This window comes from Hemibagrus wyckioides, linkage group LG03 (genome assembly GCF_019097595.1).
Source record: "Hemibagrus wyckioides isolate EC202008001 linkage group LG03, SWU_Hwy_1.0, whole genome shotgun sequence".
NCBI classification, from domain to species: domain Eukaryota; kingdom Metazoa; phylum Chordata; class Actinopteri; order Siluriformes; family Bagridae; genus Hemibagrus; species Hemibagrus wyckioides.
In genome coordinates this window covers 13840822-13862696 of record NC_080712.1, presented here as the reverse complement: position 1 = coordinate 13862696, position 21875 = coordinate 13840822, and the positions used below count along the sequence as shown (strand labels likewise).

At 41.1% G+C, this 21875-nt stretch overlaps 1 protein-coding gene across 2 annotated transcripts in view; it reads left to right on the top strand.

Moving 5' to 3' along the window:
- LOC131348677 (inositol polyphosphate-5-phosphatase A) overlaps positions 1–21875 on the top strand; it is a 150152-nt gene that overhangs the window by 84821 nt on the left and 43456 nt on the right. For both annotated transcript variants that reach the window (XM_058383815.1, XM_058383821.1), the window contains exons 6-8: positions 258–361; positions 7565–7617; positions 8833–8952. In XM_058383815.1, coding sequence (XP_058239798.1) covers positions 258–361; positions 7565–7617; positions 8833–8952 — 277 coding nt within the window. The remainder of the gene's footprint in view (positions 1–257; positions 362–7564; positions 7618–8832; positions 8953–21875) is intronic.

Below are 21875 nucleotides of genomic sequence, written 5' to 3'. Positions count from 1 at the left end.
TAAACACTGAATAACAACATATTTCAGAATTTCAGATAGTAAAATTTTGGTCCCGTTTTAACATTTTGAACTCTTTCAGCTCAGGGTTCAGCTTTCATCTAATAGAAAGAGTTAATCATTTTAAGACCAGTAGGTGGAGCAGTTGTCTGAAAATGGTTCTCTGTCTTCATTTTTCAGCATAGATCCCATCTCTGATTAATTTCTCAGTAAGTAAAGCCCTGTGACAATTCCCTCTCATGGTTGTGTCTTTTATCTAGCCAAGAAGTTCAAGAAGGTGGTTGGCAAGGAGATCTACTCGGACACTTTAGACAGCACGTCCATGCTGGAGAAAGAGAAGTTCCCTCAAGACTACTTTCCTGAGGTGTGTTTCTTCCTCTTGTTGGCACCACTTTATGTGGTCACTTTGTGATCTGTGATCCTAATGACTGCTGTATGACCTGTGTCCATACGACATGCCTACAAGTTCTAAATGCATTCATTACTGTGTAATTCTGTATGATTCCCTTTTGTGTGATTATCGGAGATTTCCAGGCAGAGAAAATGATGGTCATAAAACCATAATTCCATTTTTACAGCCATTATAGTGCTGGAGTGCCCTTAAATCAAACTCACTAAACCTAGGGTCTGTTTGTCTGACCGACAAAATTTAAAACGCCTCTGTTTTGTATGTACATTATAAATTAGGGAAAAAAAAGGGAATTGTTTCTAATTAATATTAATGAAAATGTTGGTTAGCTAAAAATATGTACCTTTTTAATCATGCAGCAGGGATGTCAGGGATGATCGATACTTGAAGACATTTGTATGATGATAATTATGCACCAGAATATTTTCTAACAACTGTGTCTACAGTTTTATTCGTGATCCTGCTATGAGTAGTTAAACTACGGAACAAGGAATAGGAGTGCGAACTGAAGGATATGAAGGAACTGATGACAAAAAGTTTCTATATTTAAGCAACTAGTCATTACTGTAAGAAAGAATACAGTTCATATATAATTTAGTAATATCAGGAATAATGTGCAACACTCTCAAGAACAGTTATCACGATATAATATATTGTGATATTTTTGATATATAGTCATTATTAGCCCCGGCCCAGTAAGACAGATAAGTCAGGAATTAAGCATGATGGCGCATGCTGTTACGGGAAAATAATCATTGATGAGGTGGTGTGGTGCAATCTGATGCAAAGCAGAGTTACTGTTACCACCCTGATGTTGATTATTTTCCAATAACAGCATCTTTTAGTCCTTATCTACCACAGCAATTTACCATCAATTGTGATATTTAGTTAAAAAATGATTATCTCTCCTGATTTTCCGAGGTACAGAAAACTTTATTACAGCTTCACTGTTACATAGTGCTGACACTGGAGACTTCTTCCAAAGATTTCCATTTACCATATATAAATAATTACATGTTTTTCTTAAAAAACTTGTTTATGCGCAATGCCTTCACACACATCCCTGTGTAAGTTGCTACTATAGAAACAATACCACATTAGATCAAGCGCATAAATATAAATCATGCAAAATGAATCAGCACCTTTAGTTTAAGATTGAGGTGTATATAGGTATTGTGCCATAGAATAGAGAAAGTAAAACAGAGAAATTCAGTATTCTACATAATTATGCTGTCTAATATTTAGGTGATGAGAAATATTTAGATGAATGTTGATTAAGTATTAATTGTCAGGGTAAAGTTATTTGCAGATGTTTCTGAATTCACGACACGTTCTATACCGATGTGCAGCATTTCAAGAAAAACATATGCAATGGGATGTTGCATTTCTTTCATTTTACATCTTTTACATATAATGAAGTTGACGTTTCATTTGGCTGCATGAAAAGCGGCACCAGAAATACTCATCTCCTATAATGTAGTGATTCCACACATATTTTTGCATTTTCTGACTTTCCGTGTTTACTGTTCTTTGTGTGTGTGTGTGTTACCCTATGTAGTGATGTCTGTGTGTGTGAGGGTGCTACAGTAATAAAGAGTGTGGGTGCTCGTGTGTCAGGCTGATTCTCAGAGCTCATCAGTTACCCACGCTCTGGCGGCGCGGCCCAGCAAATATATGCAAAAGCAGACAGAGTTGGCCTTTCACGGGCCTCTCCCAATTTCCTTATCCTTCACACACGCACGCACACACCCTCGTACCTTCCCTCTGTATTCCCCCTGCCTCCAAATGTGACATTTCCACATGATCTAAAACCAATTACTATGATTCAGTTGCTACACCGTACACAATAATTACCAGAACACAAGCAAAACAAAAACAGCAAGGTTGACTGGCTGGTTTAGAAAAACGAGCGAGAGGGGGGGAAAGGATGAGAAAACAAAGTTTGCGCATTGATTTATGTACGATTCACGGCTGTGTTATGAATCTCAGATGATGCTCTCAAGAGCAGCACTCCAGATAATGTTATCCCATTTAGAAGTCGCAGATTTGTGTAGTCTAGCCTGGACAGGGACTCTCCCTTACCCTCGAGTGCACACGCACACACACACTAACACTCTCACACGCATGGCCCTCTGCGTAGTGAGAGATTGGTTGTTATCATAGATCACGGATACGGCTCAGACCTCTTATGAAAGATGAATTAATTTCACTAATGCTCTAATGCAAGGCTGTGGTGAGGTGGCTCGGCTGGTGATAACCCAGGCTTCGTCCCCGCTCCCCGCTCTGTGATTTATGCCCTCTTTTAGTAGATGAAACCGGCCAGATTCGCCATCCATCTGCTGCTCTAAAAGAATCCTATTAACGGCGAATCCGGGGCAACACGCAGCTCCGGTCCAGCGACAGCAGGATTTGGATCCTTTTCCGGATCTGGGTCTGAACTGATAAGTGACGTCGTATTTGGGACAGCACTAAAACTTAGACAAGCACCATGTACAAAAAGAGAAATGAGCATTGGACAAGACTTTTTTTAAGTCTTTAGGCTTAGTAAACTTTGTGATGAAGCTAATTTGTCAACACAATGAAGAGAAAGTGAGAAAACCTAGTTATCTTTGCTAAGAACTGGATGATGATATTAACCTCCTGCTGACATCATTGCAAGAAGGAAGGAATTTCATCTCCCTGTTTGATTGACAGGCAAAAGGTTTTACTGGCAATGCAACAAGGAGAAAATGCCCGGTGACGTCACACCATCCCTTTTAAACCTGTATATTTTTGTCTTTAGAGATAAATAATATTTGTGACTTGATCAGTAATTCCTACTTCTTTCTTAGCCATCGCCTCATAGGTTGTCGTAGCTTTGCCTTTTTGGTCCTAATCTTTGTACCATACCCTTTCTTCCTCCTGACCCTGTATCCTCCTCAGGATCCGTTTGTGGGTGCGGTGTAAATGACTTTCCCCTCCCAGTATGCAAAAACGCTGCTGCAGTGAGTTATGGCTCTAAGTGGTGGCCAAGCGAGGGGATGATATTAATTGAAAAGCCGAGTCAGAAGGAAGTGGACAAACCGCCGGGCGCATTGTTTGTGAAAGGTCGAGCTGATGGATACGGCGGTCTGTCATTTCTCCAGCTTACCCCAATCCTTTTAAGTCATGTTGCCATGCGGTCATTCGTTACATTTGTTATATTTATTTATGGGAAGGTTTGATGCTTACTTGAATGAATCCGAAGGCTTTTTGTCATGTGCTCTTGCAACTCAGACACATGATCCTCTGTCTAGTTTTTGTTGAATAATTACAAAACGAGCTTTGTTTGTTCTTTTGGGGTTTGTCTTCGATGTTCTTCAAGGTCATCGGCACAAAGGTTTAGTCACCTGTCTTAACCTGATTGCTTATTTGTTCACAGGTGATATCCAGTAAAGACAGGCCGTCGTATTTCATTTTATCACAGTTGAAAAATGTAAAACAAAATGCTTTATATATTGAGCTCAAGTATAAGTAAAGTAAAAATATTTACTGAAATAGAATCAGGTGTCTGTGCATGCACATGTCAAAATCAAAGAAGGCAGTCACATGACAAGAATCGAAATGAGCTTCTGGTTTATTTTTACCAAGGACACTTTTAATTCAGCTGGTTATTCTAGGCCAAATATTGTGTGTGTACATTCTGTATTAGAGCTATGATTATTGTACAATTGGAAAGACAAATTGTGTCAAGCAAATACACATTTGATTTACAATAATAATAATAATAATAATAATAATAATAAATGTGTTAAGCATCACTTTAGACATGAACGAGTACTGAATACTAAATAAGTTGCTATTTCTTTCAAATCCTCTCTTGTCGTATAAGATCCTGTTTCAAGTTCCTTTCCTGCACCTCCTCCACTCTTCATTTATTATGACCATTTCCATAGCAAGAGAAATGATAGAATAAAGAGTAATGGACGAGCCCTTGTGTGGTGCTTCATCAATCACCCGTTGTGAGTATTAGTTATTACTCACCATGCATTTCTAACCATATACATTTCCATCATGTCTCTCAGACCCAGCTGGGGTTGTTATTTATGGGGTTTCTCAAGCACAACACTCCAAAAGGCCAGTGCGTATGAGCGTTCTAGCTGCGTAGCCCCCAACCTTTTCTTGGGAATCATGACATGGCTGACTTTAGACAATGATTGAGTCATCAGATATGGGGCAGATATGAGATTATGGACTGTTCCATTCGCTCGTTCAGCCCCTGCGCCTCATGTTTCCACATGACTACTTTTCCCCGCTGTTCTCGGTTTTGGGGGCGGATCTGCACGAGCCGCTGGTCATGGTGACCTCTTATGGACACCCGTTCATCATTGTCAGTGGTCCTGAGCTATCTGAGGAGCCAATTTCACCTCTTAGCCACTGACCTTTCCAACGGACATCTGATGCCCCTTCCACTGGCCAGACTGAGAGAGTAGTCATAGCAGACGCTTTCAATCTCTCTCTTTTTTCTCTTTCTCTCTCTCTTCCACTCCCTCTGAGGTCATTTCAGTTTTATTGTCAGTATTAAGGTCAGTGGTGTGAATCTTTAGTAGAAATGAACTGGGCCCTTGTCAATATTTAGTAAATGTTTCCCCATATTTATGTTTTTCACTCATTTATTTTTTTTTTAAATAAAAAACTCTTGCTAGTGCAGCATGTCAGAATAGTGAAGGACTAAAAATAGTGCTTTAACTTCATTTAAATGTGACTTGTGTGAATGTAAATCCCAGTAACATTCTTTAAATGTAAATCCCAGTAAAATACTTTGAGCCGTAACATGAGCAAAACATGAGAAACGGTAAACTTACTTTAATGCTGGGCAGTTAAACAAAACTACATAAAACTAAATTTAGTGATTTTAATTCCATGTTTCACCTTATGACCATTATTGGTGGAGTTTTTGTCTTATAGACAATTTTTTTTTAGATTTATCATCATCTTATTTCGTCTTTTCCCTTCAGGGGTCGCCACAGCGAATCATCTCTCTCCACCTATCCCTATCTTCTGCATCCTCATCACTTACACCCACTAGCTTCATATCCTCCCTTATTACATCCATATACCTCCTCTTTGGCCTTCCTCTTTGCCTCCTGCCTGGCACCTCCATGTCCAACATTCTCCTACCAATATACTCACTCTCCCTCCTCTGGACATGTCCAAACCATCTTAATCTGGCCTCTCTAACTTTGTCCCTCAAACGTCCAACATGAGCTGTCCCTCTGATGTACTCGTTCCAAGATTTATTTGATTTTTTTTAGATTTATATGTCTTTGATATTAGTTTATAGGCAGATTTTTACAGAATTCAACTGTTCTTAGACATCTTTTACAAGTGTATTAAAAGTTAGATTTTCCTCCTGGTGTTTCTAAATGATATGTTACACATGTGATACACAGAGATGAGTTTGAAAGACACTGGATTATCTAGCTTGAGTGATCCTGAACATTTCATTTTTCAGACTAATATAAACCCTGCTTTCCCTCTGCTCTAGCTTATGGATTCATTTTACTATGCTAATGTAATTCCATTTCATACAGTTAATCTTGTCCTAATGTGCTCTGAAAGATGATGTGAGGCAGAATCATATCCTTCTCATGCTTTTAATTTGCCTCAAGATTTTTTAAAAATAAAATTAGTCAATTTGTAATTATGGGACCCGGACTGTAATTAGTTTATTCACGGCAGCAGTTAACTCCCCATTAGAAGCTCGGGGAGAGGGAGCGCGAGTGCCTGATTATTTATTTGGCAGTGCATTGGAAATGAGGACGCTTGCAGGATCAATTTGTCTCTCATTTAATAACACGCTGTGTGGTAAATCATGTGGTGGGTGTGTGTGTGTGTTGAATGAGTGAGAGAGCGAGTGAGTGAGTATGTGAGTGTATGAGTGCATGAGAGAGAATGAATGAGTGAGTGATTGAATTAGTACATGGAAAGATGAATGAATGAGTGAGTGAGAGCGCGAGCGAGTGACAGAGAAAGCTCACACTTGGGTCGGAGGTCAGAGTGTGTGAGGGTCGGAGTTCACAATGTTGATATAAAAATGAAATATGTTCAGGAAATCACAGAAACACTGAATGTTGTGGAGAAACGAGACGTTAATTTGATTTCCAGCATGTTTAGCTTGATGCCTAAGTGTATAAGATATCTGACTTTTTCACCCCAGTCTGAGTTTTTACTTCATTTGACTGTTTATCTGATGCATTTACACAAAACTTACTTTCACTGGAGACAGGATGCAACTAAATAGTTGAAGTAGAAGTGTCTTTATCAAGGACATAACAGTGGCAGCTTGGTGATGCAGGGAATTTCACATGCAACCTTCTGATCAGTTAGACCAGTGCCTTAACCACTGAGCAACCACTGCCCAGTGTTTTTCAGTTCTGTGCAGAATGCTGTGTATACACAGGAGTTCCTTTCCTAGCAGAGAGAACCTTGTATCTGACAAAATACAGCAAGTTCATGGACTTCTTGCATAGACTGTATATGTACTATTACTCATTTATAATGCTTTTAGACTGCATGCTGTGTGAAAAGTAAAGGTGTTTGTTGGTGTGAGACCTAATGTCCATATGTGGTCATCTGGAACTTGGTAATTATATTATATATCCCTGTCCCTGAATCAGCATGTAGTTGATGCAGTTATTAAACACAATCATAGTTTAGTTAAAATATAAGAATTTGGATACATTTCTTTTTCACTTTCTGTAAAATCTGTGAAAATGAAAACAAAATGTCGAACTATAGAAATACAAAGTGAAACCATTTAAATGTTTAACATGAACAAGAAAACATTTTGTCCAACAGAATGCGCCATCTCTCTTACAAAAAAGAAAGGTGTCTGAATATAAACTCGCCACACTCCAGACAACATAATTCACCATGATTTTTTGACATTGTTTGTGGAAGAGGTGACTTAATGGTTAACGCTTTGGGCTCCTGATCAGAAGGTTGCGAGTTACCAGTTTTGAGTTTTTGAACAACATGAAAAATTTAAAGTTGTATCCTGTCTCAGTTGTGCCTTAAACAGACATCTGCCTAATACGTTTTAATTGCTCTCCCCAGTTTTAACCTATTTGTACAATGATTTGGAAATTTTTCAAATACTATTACTTAATATAGTTTCTGTGTGTTGTTTTTCCACAGTGCAAATGGTCCAGAAAAGGCTTTATCAGGACTCGCTGGGCTATGGGGGATTGGTGAGTGGACATGTTTTACCTGCTCTCTCTCTCTCTCTCTCTCTCTCTCTCTCACACACACACACACACACACACACACACACGCACACAAACAGTCTTCTCTGTGTTTGTGTATACTCTGTAGCTATCCACAAGAACTAGGAAATGTCCATTCCCTGTGTGTGTGTGTCTGCTGTAGCTGCTGGAGAAGGGCTGGATTGGATTAGGCCTAATCACGTTAGTCAAGCAGCTCTATCTGACAGATGACAGAAAACATTACATGCAATTGCACCTGCATGTGCAGGATCTTAAAGGTTTTCTCCATGGGGAGATGGGTGAAGGGGGATAGCTGTGTGGGTAATCTAATAGAGGAAATACAACAGGACAAAAGGGCTGAAATAGGGGATTGGAGTAGAGGGATGATGCGTGACAGGGACTGGGCTCTGTTCCAGAAAGAGGGATGACACGAGGTAGATGGAGAGAGAGGAAAAGAAAGAGAGAGTGAGTGTGTGGTGGAATGAAATGGTGACAGAGGTATAACAGGCTTAGCCGCGGGGCCGCTGTGAAAGCATCTATAGCATTCTACACATGTCACTTTTAAACAGATTAGTGGCTTTGGCATGTACCAGCACGTAGTCATGTAAGAGCAGAGTACACAGTCATTCATGGTTTATGCTGTATCGCTTATAGACTGTATAGCGTGGTGTGTTAAAGGTCAAAGCATTAAGGGGCAAAGATCAAACTATATGAACAGGAATACATGACATATTTAAATTAGATTTGCTGCCGAACTAGATTGCCGTAAGAAAATGGTAAAAGAAGGGTTTGTATATGGGACTCAGTTTTTAGGGTGATAGTGCAAGCTATGTAAATAAACATAAGCTGATGCTCATGGTTGATGCTCGAATAAGCCTAAGAGATCAAGAAGTGTCCAATCAAAATCGGTTTGTCTCATGCCCTCCATCTCTCAGGAAGTATTAGCAAACATTTTCAGAATAACATCACATTGAAAGTCACGTTATAACCATGAAAGCCGTAGACAAATTCAAAATAATAGCCTTATAGCAATCTAAAATAGCAAATCACTAACATTAAGGAGTAAATGACACTCGTTGGTGTTGTAACAAATGACATTTACATTCTAAGGCAGGCATTGGGTTTTATTTTTAGATTTTATATTGGGTTTCTGTGATGGTTTGCAATAAGCTTAGTGTTTCTTCTCTCTTGTGTTCACAGTGCCTTTGACCTGGTTAATATTCACCTGTTCCACGATGCCTCCAACCTGGTGGCCTGGGAAAACAGCCCTTCTGTCTACTCAGGCACGCGACAGAAAGCTCTCGGCTATGTTCTGGACAGGTAAGAGTGATAGCAAGTGTGCACGGGTAATCAAACACTCTCTAAACTGAAAGCAAACCTTATCAGAGGAAGCTGGAAATCAACACACAGCCAAGAAAAAGAAAAGGAAAATCACTTCTTTAATGTTTTGCATCCACAATATTTTGCATGTTTTGAAGTTAGGCAACATCAGCTTTCCTTGCTGCAGTTCAAACAGCTTAGTGCTGGTTGGCTTAAGAATGAAGCATCCTGCACAGAGGCTTTATTAATCACAGCCTACTAAGCAGGTGTTCTAAGCAAATATCAGTTGGTCATGTAAGCAAATATCTTGGTGTGTATACTGCCTAGGAACTATATCAGATTTAAATGGGAAAAAGTTATATGAAAAAAAGGAATTTATTACTTTTGTTAAAGGGAAATGATAATGCTGATAATGACTATGCTGCCGAGTTATAGTGCAACATTTTATTTTTTATTCATAAGTTTATAACCATTTAGCTGTAAGAGTCACCTGGTAGTCTATCTTTACTTTATTGAACAAAATGTACTGAGTGAGTGAGTCTGTGAGTGAGTCTGTGATTGAAAGAGTGAGTGAATCTGTAAGCGTGAATGAGTGAGCGAGTGAGTGAGTCTGAGAAAGTGAATGACCAAGCAAGTCTGTTTGGGAGTGCGCAAGTGAGTCTGTGAGGGAGGGAGTGAGTCTGAGAAAGCGATTGAGCGAGAAAGTCTGGGAGGGAGTGAGCAAGTGACTCTGTGAATGAGTGAACAAGTGAGTCTGTGAGGGAGTGTACAAGTGAGTCTGTGAGGGAGCGAGTCTGTGAGGGAATGAACAAGTGAATCTGTGAGGGAATGAGTGAGTCTGTGAATCTGTGAGTGAGTGAGTCTGTGAATAAGTGAATCTGTGAGGGAGGGTGTGAATCTGTGAGGGAGTGAGTGAGTGAGCCTATGAATAAGTGAATCTGTGAAGGAGTGAGTGAGTGAGTCTGTGAATAAGTGAATCTGTGAGGGCGGGTGTGAATCTGTGAGGGAGTGAGTGAGTGAGCCTATGAATAAGTGAATCTGTGAAGGAGTGAGTGAGTGAGTCTGTGAATAAGTGAATCTGTGAGGGAATGAGTGAGTCTGTGAATCTGTGAGGGAGTGAGTGAGTGAGTCTGTGAATAAGTGAATCTGTGAGGGAATGAGTGAGTCTGTGAATCTGTGAGGGAGTGAGTGAGTGAGTCTGTGAATAAGTGAATCTGTGAGGGAATGAGTGAGTCTGTGAATCTGTGAGGGAGTGAGTGAGTGAGTCTGTGAATAAGTGAATCTGTGAGGGAGGGAGTGAGTGAGTCTGTGAATAAGTGAATCTGTGAGGGAGGGAGTGAGTGAGTCTGTGAATAAGTGAATCTGTGAGGGAGGGAGTGAGTGAGTCTGTGAATAAGTGAATCTGTGAGGGAGGGAGTGAGTCTGTGAATCTGTGAATGAGTGAGTGAGTCTGTGAATAAGTGAATCTGTGAGGGAGGGAGTGAGTGAGTCTGTGAATAAGTGAATCTGTGAGGGAGGGAGTGAGTGAGTCTGTGAATAAGTGAATCTGTGAGGGAGGGTGTGAATCTGTGAGGGAGTGAGTGATTGAGCCTATGAATAAGTGAATCTGTGAAGGAGTGAGTGAGTGAGTCTGTGAATCTGTGAGGGAGTGAGTGAGTGAGTCTGTGAATAAGTGAATCTGTGAGGGAGGGAGTGAGTGAGTCTGTGAATAAGTGAATCTGTGAGGGAGGGAGTGAGTCTGTGAATCTGTGAGTGAGTGAGTCTGTGAATAAGTGAATCTGTGAGGGAGGGAGTGAGTGAGTCTGTGAATAAGTGAATCTGTGAGGGAGGGAGTGAGTGAGTCTGTGAATAAGTGAATCTGTGAGGGAGGGAGTGAGTGAGTCTGTGAATAAGTGAATCTGTGAGGGAGGGTGTGAATCTGTGAATCTGTGAGTGAGTGAGTCTGTGAATAAGTGAATCTGTGAGGGAGGGAGTGAGTGAGTCTGTGAATAAGTGAATCTGTGAGGGAGGGAGTGAGTGAGTCTGTGAATAAGTGAATCTGTGAATAAGTTAATCTGTGAGGGAGGGTGTGAATCTGTGAGTGAGTGAGCCTGTGAAGGAGTGAGTGAGTGAGTCTGTGAATCTGTGAGGGAGGGAGTGAGTGAGTCTGTGAATAAGTGAATCTGTGAGGGAGGGAGGGAGTGAGTCTGTGAATAAGTGAATCTGTGAGGGAGGGAGTGAGTCTGTGAATCTGTGAGTGAGTCTGAATAAGTGAATCTGTGAGGGAGGGTGTGAATCTGTGAGGGAGTGAGTCTGAATAAGTGAATCTGTGAGGGAGGGTGTGAATCTGTGAGGGAGTGAGTGAGCCTATGAATAAGTGAATCTGTGAAGGAGTGAGTGAGTGAGTCTGTGAATAAGTGAATCTGTGAGGGAATGAGTGACTCTGTGAATCTGTGAGGGAGTGAGTGAGTGAGTCTGTGAATAAGTGAATCTGTGAGGGAGGGAGGGAGGGAGGGAGTGAGTGAGTCTGTGAATAAGTGAATCTGTGAGGGAGGGAGTGAGTGAGTCTGTGAATAAGTGAATCTGTGAAGGAGGGAGTGAGTGAGTCTGTGAATAAGTGAATCTGTGAGGGAGGGAGTGAGTGAGTCTGTGAATAAGTGAATCTGTGAGGGAGGGAGTGAGTGAGTCTGTGAATAAGTGAATCTGTGAATAAGTTAATCTGTGAGGGAGGGTGTGAATCTGTGAGGGAGGGTGTGAATCTGTGAGGGAGGGAGTGAGTGAGCCTATGAATAAGTGAATCTGTGAAGGAGTGAGTGAGTGAGTCTGTGAATCTGTGAGGGAGTGAGTGAGTCTGTGAATAAGTGAATCTGTGAGGGAGGGAGGGAGTGAGTCTGTGAATAAGTGAATCTGTGAGGGAGGGAGTGAGTGAGTCTGTGAATAAGTGAATCTGTGAATAAGTTAATCTGTGAGGGAGGGTGTGAATCTGTGAGGGAGTGAGTGAGTGAGCCTATGAATAAGTGAATCTGTGAAGGAGTGAGTGAGTGAGTCTGTGAATCTGTGAGGGAGTGAGTGAGTCTGTGAATAAGTGAATCTGTGAGGGAGGGAGGGAGTGAGTCTGTGAATAAGTGAATCTGTGAGGGAGGGAGTGAGTCTGTGAATCTGTGAGTGAGTGAGTCTGTGAATAAGTGAATCTGTGAGGGAGGGAGTGAGTGAGTCTGTGAATAAGTGAATCTGTGAGGGAGGGAGTGAGTGAGTCTGTGAATAAGTGAATCTGTGAAAGAGGGAGTGAGTGAGTCTGTGAATAAGTGAATCTGTGAGGGAGGGTGTGAATCTGTGAATCTGTGAGTGAGTGAGTCTGTGAATAAGTGAATCTGTGAGGGAGGGAGTGAGTGAGTCTGTGAATAAGTGAATCTGTGAGGGAGGGAGTGAGTGAGTCTGTGAATAAGTGAATCTGTGAATAAGTTAATCTGTGAGGGAGGGTGTGAATCTGTGAGGGAGTGAGTGAGTGAGCCTATGAATAAGTGAATCTGTGAAGGAGTGAGTGAGTGAGTCTGTGAATCTGTGAGGGAGTGAGTGAGTGAGTCTGTGAATAAGTGAATCTGTGAGGGAGGGAGGGAGTGAGTCTGTGAATAAGTGAATCTGTGAGGGAGGGAGTGAGTCTGTGAATCTGTGAGTGAGTCTGAATAAGTGAATCTGTGAGGGAGGGTGTGAATCTGTGAGGGAGTGAGTGAGCCTATGAATAAGTGAATCTGTGAAGGAGTGAGTGAGTGAGTCTGTGAATAAGTGAATCTGTGAGGGAATGAGTGACTCTGTGAATCTGTGAGGGAGTGAGTGAGTGAGTCTGTGAATAAGTGAATCTGTGAGGGAGGGAGGGAGGGAGGGAGTGAGTGAGTCTGTGAATAAGTGAATCTGTGAGGGAGGGAGTGAGTGAGTCTGTGAATAAGTGAATCTGTGAGGGAGGGAGTGAGTGAGTCTGTGAATAAGTGAATCTGTGAGGGAGGGAGTGAGTGAGTCTGTGAATAAGTGAATCTGTGAGGGAGGGAGTGAGTGAGTCTGTGAATAAGTGAATCTGTGAGGGAGGGAGTGAGTGAGTCTGTGAATAAGTGAATCTGTGAATAAGTTAATCTGTGAGGGAGGGTGTGAATCTGTGAGGGAGTGAGTGAGTGAGCCTATGAATAAGTGAATCTGTGAAGGAGTGAGTGAGTGAGTCTGTGAATCTGTGAGGGAGTGAGTGAGTGAGTCTGTGAATAAGTGAATCTGTGAGGGAGGGAGTGAGTCTGTGAATCTGTGAGTGAGTGAGTCTGAATAAGTGAATCTGTGAGGGAGGGTGTGAATCTGTGAGGGAGTGAGTGAGTGAGTGAGCCTATGAATAAGTGAATCTGTGAAGGAGTGAGTGAGTGAGTCTGTGAATAAGTGAATCTGTGAGGGAATGAGTGAGTCTGTGAATCTGTGAGGGAGTGAGTGAGTGAGCCTATGAATAAGTGAATCTGTGAGGGAGTGAGTGAGTGAGTCTGTGAATAAGTGAATCTGTGAGGGAGGGAGTGAGTGAGTCTGTGAATAAGTGAATCTGTGAGGGAATGAGTGAGTCTGTGAATCTGTGAGGGAGTGAGTGAGTGAGTCTGTGAATAAGTGAATCTGTGAGGGAGGGAGGGAGTGAGTCTGTGAATAAGTGAATCTGTGAGGGAGGGAGTGAGTCTGTGAATCTGTGAGTGAGTGAGTCTGAATAAGTGAATCTGTGAGGGAGGGTGTGAATCTGTGAGGGAGTGAGTGAGCCTATGAATAAGTGAATCTGTGAAGGAGTGAGTGAGTGAGTCTGTGAATAAGTGAATCTGTGAGGGAATGAGTGAGTCTGTGAATCTGTGAGGGAGTGAGTGAGTGAGTCTGTGAATAAGTGAATCTGTGAGGGAGGGAGGGAGGGAGTGAGTGAGTCTGTGAATAAGTGAACAAGTGATTCTGTGAGGGAATGAACAAGTGAGTCTGTGAGTGAGCCAGTTTGCGAAAGTGAGAGAGTGAGCAAATCTGTGAGGGAGTGAGCAAAGTGACTGTGAGGGAGTGAGTGAGTGACTCTGTGAGGAAGTAAGCGAGTGAGTTTGGGAGGGAGGGAGTGAATCTATGAGGAAGTGAGCAAGTTTGTGAGGGAGTGAGCAAGTGACTCTGAGTGAGTGAGTGTGCCTATGAGTGAGCCAGCAAGTGAGTCTGTGAGTGAGTGATGCTGTGAGGCTGTAGCTGTGAGAGTGTAGGAGTGTGTGTGTGTGGAAGAGGACTGAATGCCTGAAAAGACCCTACATGCCTGAATGCTTAGCCTCTACACTAAATGAGTCCAGTGACCAATTATAATGTGGGGAGTCATAACAAAGCAATTCAAAGTTCTTCTGACGGAATCACCTTTATTCAGTAATGAAACATTTCTGATCCTGATGAAAGTGTTCTATTCCAGGATGATCCTGCTTCATCCACATGAGACCTCAGTTCTGTAGCAGAAAAAAACCCTTTTATACATAGTGTGCACCAAACCTGATGTATTTGATGATATATTTATTATAGATATTTACTCTCATAATTCCATTTCAAATTCATAATTCTAGAGGACAGAGTCAAAACATCATAAAACGTGTCAATGTGCAATCACTTACAGACTGCAGCGCATGTGGCTGTTAGTGTGGGTGTGCTGCCCTTCCATCATGATACACTCCCTAACATGGAATCTGAATGCACACAGTGACTTCCATGGCATTACCACAAATCCACTTTGAATAACTGCATGCATATGCTTGGCATATTTCAGCCCGGCATCTGACACCCTGAATTACGACCTGCTTTTATGTTTCAGAGATCTTTTTTTTCCCCAGCACCCTCCTTGATTTCTCATCTGATGAAAGAATGGAGCAGCTTTAATGACAACCAAGCGGAGGTGCTTTAGGAATATTGCACCTTTTACAGTTTTTATTAAGCCATATTTACTTGGATTTATGGATATAATGAAGTATGAAAAGGACCCCTTGCCGCTTACACTGAGGGTTTGCGCCATATCTTATTGAATTTTTTTTCCAGCGTTGGTGATGTTGATTTATTTTTAAAAGTCGGCTCATAAATACTACACCTAGGTTCATATTTCTGAAGCAGTGCAGCATTGCCAGCTCTGTTTTTTTTTCTTTTTTTCTTTTCAATATACACCCTGATGTCCAGCACTCTAGTGTTGTAAAAGGACAAGGCCAGAAAAGTCATTACAAACCTTGCAGATGTTTCTGTTGTTTATGACCTTCTGTGAAATTGCAGGTATTGTGCAGCATCTTGATCCTCTATAGAAATTCTTATTAAAAGGTGCCAAAAGTATAATCTTTGCCCTTTTTGGGGAGGTCCTGGTTGTATTTTAGGCTTGTGGGTGGGACTAAATCATTGAGGTGGGAGTGTGTTTCATTCCTGCTGCTGGTTTACCGAGTGTAACAGCACATCACTCATGGAGACGCAGTCTTACTCATATAGATCCGGATGGACTGAAGGAAGGGAGGGCAGAGTACAAAAGCTTCCCCCCAGCTCTGTTAGGGCCAGTGAATGATGTTCGGCTCTTTTCACCAGGGCTGCTAACCTTTTGGCAGCCACCAGCAAACTCTATTCTCCCGTGCCGATCGAGGAGGACAATGTGGCTGTGGAGCCGTTTGAATGAAGTGCTACCACCAACAGTGTGGCTATTCAGCGGCTCGTTGGGAACCAGCTTTTAGGCCCATTGTCCTTCGCTATGACTTCTAGGCCAGAAAGGGAGAGCAGGAAAAGGGAGAGGGTAGAGTATGTAGTCATACCTCCCCCTCTTTCGCCATTCCATTTTTACCATAATGTTTCTTTCTGCCCCCGCCTTTTCCCTTTTGGTTGTGCCTCATCTCCTGCACTCTTACCATTTCTCTGAGTGAGAATTCTCTACGTTTTTGGTCTCTTGCTGTGTTTTAAGGGCAGAGATTTCCACACTAAACTGACATGCCTTTAGTTGCAGTGTAAGGGGGGCCCATGATCTAAAACTCTTATCTCCTTAGAGGGCTAATTGTGCAGTTTCCAGCCCATTGAGATCACACCTGATAAGCTCTTTTCCTCTGCCCCTTTCAGCTGCTAAACACTGTGTATCTCGCTACTGCTTAAAGGCCTCAGGGGAACAATGCTGAAAGACTATAGCATTTAGCCGGATTGCTCCAGGATTGTCTTCTCTGTCTGTCTCTCAGACTGTCTATCTTTCTGGTCAAGTATATTATATTTTTGTATTATTTGAAATGATTTCTTCACTGCTCAAAATTCTTAGCTGTGTTAAAAATAACTCGAATTTATTTATATTCTATTACAGCATATTGATTGATTCCATTTAGTTCTGTATATAATAATTGAATATTAGTTAATAGAATAAAAAAATTAACACATCATTCAAGTTTAAATGAATGAAATATTTATAGAGGGAAAAGGCTGAATGGTGAGAATGAAATTACATTTAATAGTGATTGATTTGATCACTTGACTTTTTCATTCTACCCCACCACCGAAGATATTCAGCAGCTATGTCCGAGCAAATAACTTCTCTCTCTACAGGCTCGGCTTTTGTGTGAGTGGATGTGTCTCCATTTGCTGTTCTTTTCAGAGAAGCTACTCGGGTTCAGGGCGCAACAGTTTTACATCACAACTGTGAAATCTTGGCAGAAAGACGCCCTTTGTCCCTCTCCATTATTTTCACACAAATATAGTCCATTGTCAGGAGGCTGAAGTTAATTTGATCAACATTGGAGACATTTAACTTTTCTGTTCAGTCAAAAGGCTTGTTTCATGCTCATTTTCGGGGCATTGAAATGGCGTGATTGGCAGAAAAATAATGTTGCCGTTAACAATTCAGGGCAATTAGTTTCCCAGGGGGAAGAGCCGGGCTGCACCGACTGCCACACAGCTATTCTTTGTCACTTTATGGACGGTCATCAGTCAACTGTCAACCCCATTCAAAGAGCCCTCCAATCTAAATGTTTTCCCTTTTTCAGCTTTTCCCAGAACGACAGTGAGAGAAGAGGAAAGAGACACTGAGTTATAGAGGGAGAAACTATGAGACAGGGTTAGAGATAGAGACTTAGACTGAGAAAGACAAGAGCAGCCTAGCGGATGTAACTGAGACCCTCCAGAAGGTTGAATGGATTCATTAAAATGGCAGGATATGGACAAATAGTTGAATTATTGATTGTTCTTAAAATAATTTTTTATTCTCTGATTGATGAAGGCAGTTTGGCGCTAACATCATCAGCGTTCCTTCTCTCTGTAGTAGTTATGTGTTATGGTACCTTAAAGAAAAAAAGCTATAAAATGTGTAATGCAGTAACCTCTGTGCTATTGGTGTGTGTTGGTGCGGTGTTTATGAATAGGAAAGGCTTTTAGCGTGGTAGTGTGGCGGTCTCTAAGCCGTTGCTCTGTGTTGGATGTGGTATTAATGTCGATCAGCAGTGACTTTGTGAACTGCTTCCTCACCCTGGGAGGCCCAGTGGGTCAAAGGTTAATCAGTCAGCCAGACCTCCTTCCCACCCTGCTCCCTCACACACTCACACACACACACACACACACACACACACGCACAAAACCCTAAAACACGATTCACATGCAGTATTATCAGCTGCCTTGCTTGTCTTATACTACAGGCAGGACTCCACCCACTCTCTCCTACACACACATCAACAATTCATTAACACTATTTCCTAAGATCATTCTATCTTTTCAGCCTTATCAGCTTGCTTAGTTAGGCTAAAATATGCTTCACACATTCGAGCATTGGCAGCACTCCAATCGCCCTGCTCTCACACACACTCGTATATTGCTAAATTCCAAGGAGATTATTTCCTGTTGTCGTATTTGAATGTCAAGAGACTGTAAAAGATATGAAAGGCTGGTTTTATCAGGTCTTGAGCCAGTAGGCCATTGTGATAGCATCATTGAGCAAGCAGTATTCATTTATTAACTTTTTTTAAGGCAGTTTCAGGTTAGCTTATTACTTAATTGGTATAAAATCATTAGAAAGCTGTGTAGGCTTATATTCTCTGATGATCAGTGTAACAGTTGTTGATGACTATAATTGCAGTTTTTTTGACTTATTAGAGACTATACGTTTTCAGCTGCCTTTAAGGAAATGTCATATTTGACCTCATTTTGGCTGATCCCTTCCCTTTTCTCTGTCCACCCCAAACAGACATACACACGCACAAGTCAATGCTATGGGGTGAACCTATAGCAGCCTCGGAAAAATTGGAGGGTGGTCACTTCCGCAGGTCACAGGTCATTTGGGGGGTCTCCAGTTGGGGCTGTGACATGATTGGCAGCAATCACATTCTTCAGAGTGTTAACATTCTGCCCCAATTCTCTGTGAATCAGAAACACTCATTAAATCAGGGAGGGGGCAGCGTTGAGACCGGGGGAGTGACTTGTGTCTCCACAGCAGAGCTGTAATGCCCAGCATGTATGCCAAGCTGAGAGAGAGAGAGAGAGAAATGGAAAGAAATAAGGAATGAAAACTGTATGTCCAGCAGGTTGGAACTCTTCTGTTCTCATTTGTCTTTATTGTCATACTGCATCAACAATGACGCAGCACTCGATACAATGAAAAGATCATTGTAGTTTTTGAGACAGCTTGACAGTGTCCCAGAAAATGGCAATAAAAATGAGTAAAAATGTCATGATGAACCCAATTAAGTAAAGGTGTACCTGTAGTGATACCTGTGCCTGCATAATAGAATCTAATATTAATGCAAGTCACAGCATTAACAGTTATTAGCTATTTGTATTGATTAAACAATTAAAACCCTAAACAAATCATTCAACTTTAATGTTTCTGATTCGTTTTCATGTATCGGCCCACAGTAATGTTTTTGTGGTTGCTGAAATATATTCTATTCTATTATATTATATTCGATCCACATAAAGATTTCAGATTATCTTTACCTGTGAATAACATGCAAATCTTGAATTTTTCTATTCCCTATATACTGCATATTTACTACATTGGTAGTAACAATAGCACAAATGATGATATTGTAGCACAAATGTAATTCATTGTTTATTCATTTTTAATCTTCAATTATAATGCTGATAGATGAATTAATAAATATGGAAAAAAGTATAGAATGCTTTTGTCCAGAGCCTTTTTCTCATATCAGGTGACGGATAGCTAGGCTCCTTTTTCCAAAGTTGGAATTAATTAACCAATTCATCAATAATTCATTGATTATTTATTTATTTATTTATTATTTGTTTGTTTGTTTATCTTTTGATTATGGGAATATTAGGAAAGCTAATAGTAGTATGCACATTTGTGTGTGTGTGTGTGAAAAATGTGTGTGTAAAGTTTTTTCTTTCAGCTTTGTGCTTATAGTGTTGAGACCCTGGGAGCAGTGAGCATTTAGTTATAAATTAGCGCTTGACCATAGCCTTTGTACAACGCTAGTACAGCCAAAATAAATCACTTTACAACTCCACACCCACACAGTCACTCTACTCACCAGTAAAAACAGAAGCTTTTCGAGCTCTTTCTGGACTCATAGAATTGCATGTTTAGAGTCTGCATAAAGGACTGTGCCATTGTGCTCAGTGTATGTGACACTAGTACAGTTTGCATGAATGAACTTTGATGTCACAGTTGATGTGGGGGCAGAGAGAGAGAGAGAGAGGGAGGGGGTCATGGGGTGCATCCAGGACCCCCCACCTTACAGCCCATTCACACTCAGCACTGTGTGTGTAATGTGCAGGTCAGGTGGGGCCCCCAGGGCTCGGGCAGGGGGGTAAAAGTCAAGCGCTGGGAGCTTTAGGAAAGCGCCATGCAAACAGAGGGTTACCTTCTGACCCGCCGCTGATACCTAGAGCCAAGGACAAAACACGCCGGCCTGTCGCATTAGACATGGCTGTTAACAAGATAAAGCCAGACCCACTCCCCCAACATGCATCACGAGAAAGAGGGAGAGACAGAGAAAGTGAGAGAGCTTACACTGTCCCCTTTGCCAATTCAACATACTCGTTTCTACAGCTTAATCACTTCTTCTGTCTTATCTCTGTTCATTTCTTTTCTCTGCTTCTTTTATTCTCTGATGTGATGTGGTTTATGTAAAAGAATTACAGCACACAGGACACGTTGGCTAGTCAGTGTGGTTATCTGTATAGACTGGTTATCTGTATAGACAACTAAGTGTTGAGAGAGTAGGAAACGGCCAAAAGAAGAGGGAAAAGTAATAACATGCATTTAACACAGACTCAAGCTGCATGCAAGAATAAGACATTCACTAATAATAAAAGAATGCATACAGGAAAAAAATATTTGTCGACACTCAAAGGATCTTTTGTACCTTTTACATAGAAAGACACATGTATTGTATCTTGAAAATATTACTCTAAAAGCTAATTAAAGATACACAAGTAGTCTGTAAGGTCTAATCATTTTACTGCATGCCATACGAAAAAATAAATAACTGCATTTTTTTTTTACTGTCACAATATTTGAGGAACACCATTTGACATTCCGAATAATCCTGTACACCAGGCAAGAGCAGGACAAGCAGCGCTTACAAAATTTTCAAGCCTATCTTGCAGTATATTATAGTAATGTGTGAGAATTTAGAGAAAAGGACCAGCAGACAAATAGGTTTAGAGGCACTCTCAGGTCATATACCACGCTGATTAATGCTGGTCCTGAATCCAAGCCTGAAAAAAATAAAGCTTGTACATTATCCCTCTGCAGGAATGGTACCATAAAAGACTTAAATCTTACTAAGTCTTTAATATATACTATTGCTGCTGTAGACAATTAGAATGTGTGTCTCTAAGTCTCATTGTCTGTCTGTCCTAATCTCTATATCTATATACGCTGTCTAGTTCTAGAGAGTGTGTATGGATTAATGGGCTGACTGTGACTGTCACTCATTAGATTAGAAGAGGAGGAGCCGTCACTATTGATTCATGCCTTAGAGCCAATCATAAAGAAGTACTCTTTAAACCCTCTCTAGTGCTAAAGACTTGTTGGGACGGCAGCTCAAAATGACAGCATGAGCAGCACGTTTTATGTCTGGTTTAGGTTTTAATGGCTAGACAAATCCAATCAATTGATATGCAGTGTACACTGCCATAGAGGTGTAACACAATAATGCTACTGTTCATATCTGATTAGTGCTCCGAGTATCCATATCTGTGTTCAGATTTATACATGTGGCCTTATTTCTTGTTTGTTTATTTGTTTGTTTGTAATAACCACGATGCAATGCTCACAAAGGTAGAAATGCCAGCATGGTCTGTCAAAATTTTCACAGTGACTTACATTTATTTCATTTACGCACAACTGAGCAGTTGAGGGTTAAGGGCCTTGCTCAGGGGCCCACCTTAAACACTGAGTTACCACTCCTCCCTGACTCCTGAACCTCAGCAACATCAGTCTCTTAACTGCTCTCAACTACATATTTACACCCTTTTCATTTTCTGCTTTTACCTGCTTGCTGTAGTTTCTAGTATATGTGGTTGGTTCTGTATCACAAAATATAAACAAACTAGTATCTTAATTTAGACCACTCTGACCATGACCAGTCAGGTGCTGAATAATTGTATATAAATGAATATACTTCCAGGTTCATGTTAAAAATATAAAAGGTATTGGTTTATCCCAAGGTTCTTATGTGACTGCTAACTCATGCCCTCATCAGTCTTGGGGATCCCAGTCCCAATCCATACCTGTAGCTTCAACCTGTCTGAGAAGCTTTCTTAAATAAATAAGTAAAGAAATAAATGATTCATTTAAGTATGGCTATATGTTTAGAACAAATCAAAATGTTTTGAGGTCAAAATGTTTTGAGGTCAACCTTCTACCACCTAAAAAGTTTTCCTTTTCCAGAATAAATTCCATCTGAAATTCAGCTGCTGAACTGCACCCAGACAGATATAAAATAGCACACCCTGCCACCCCCCTG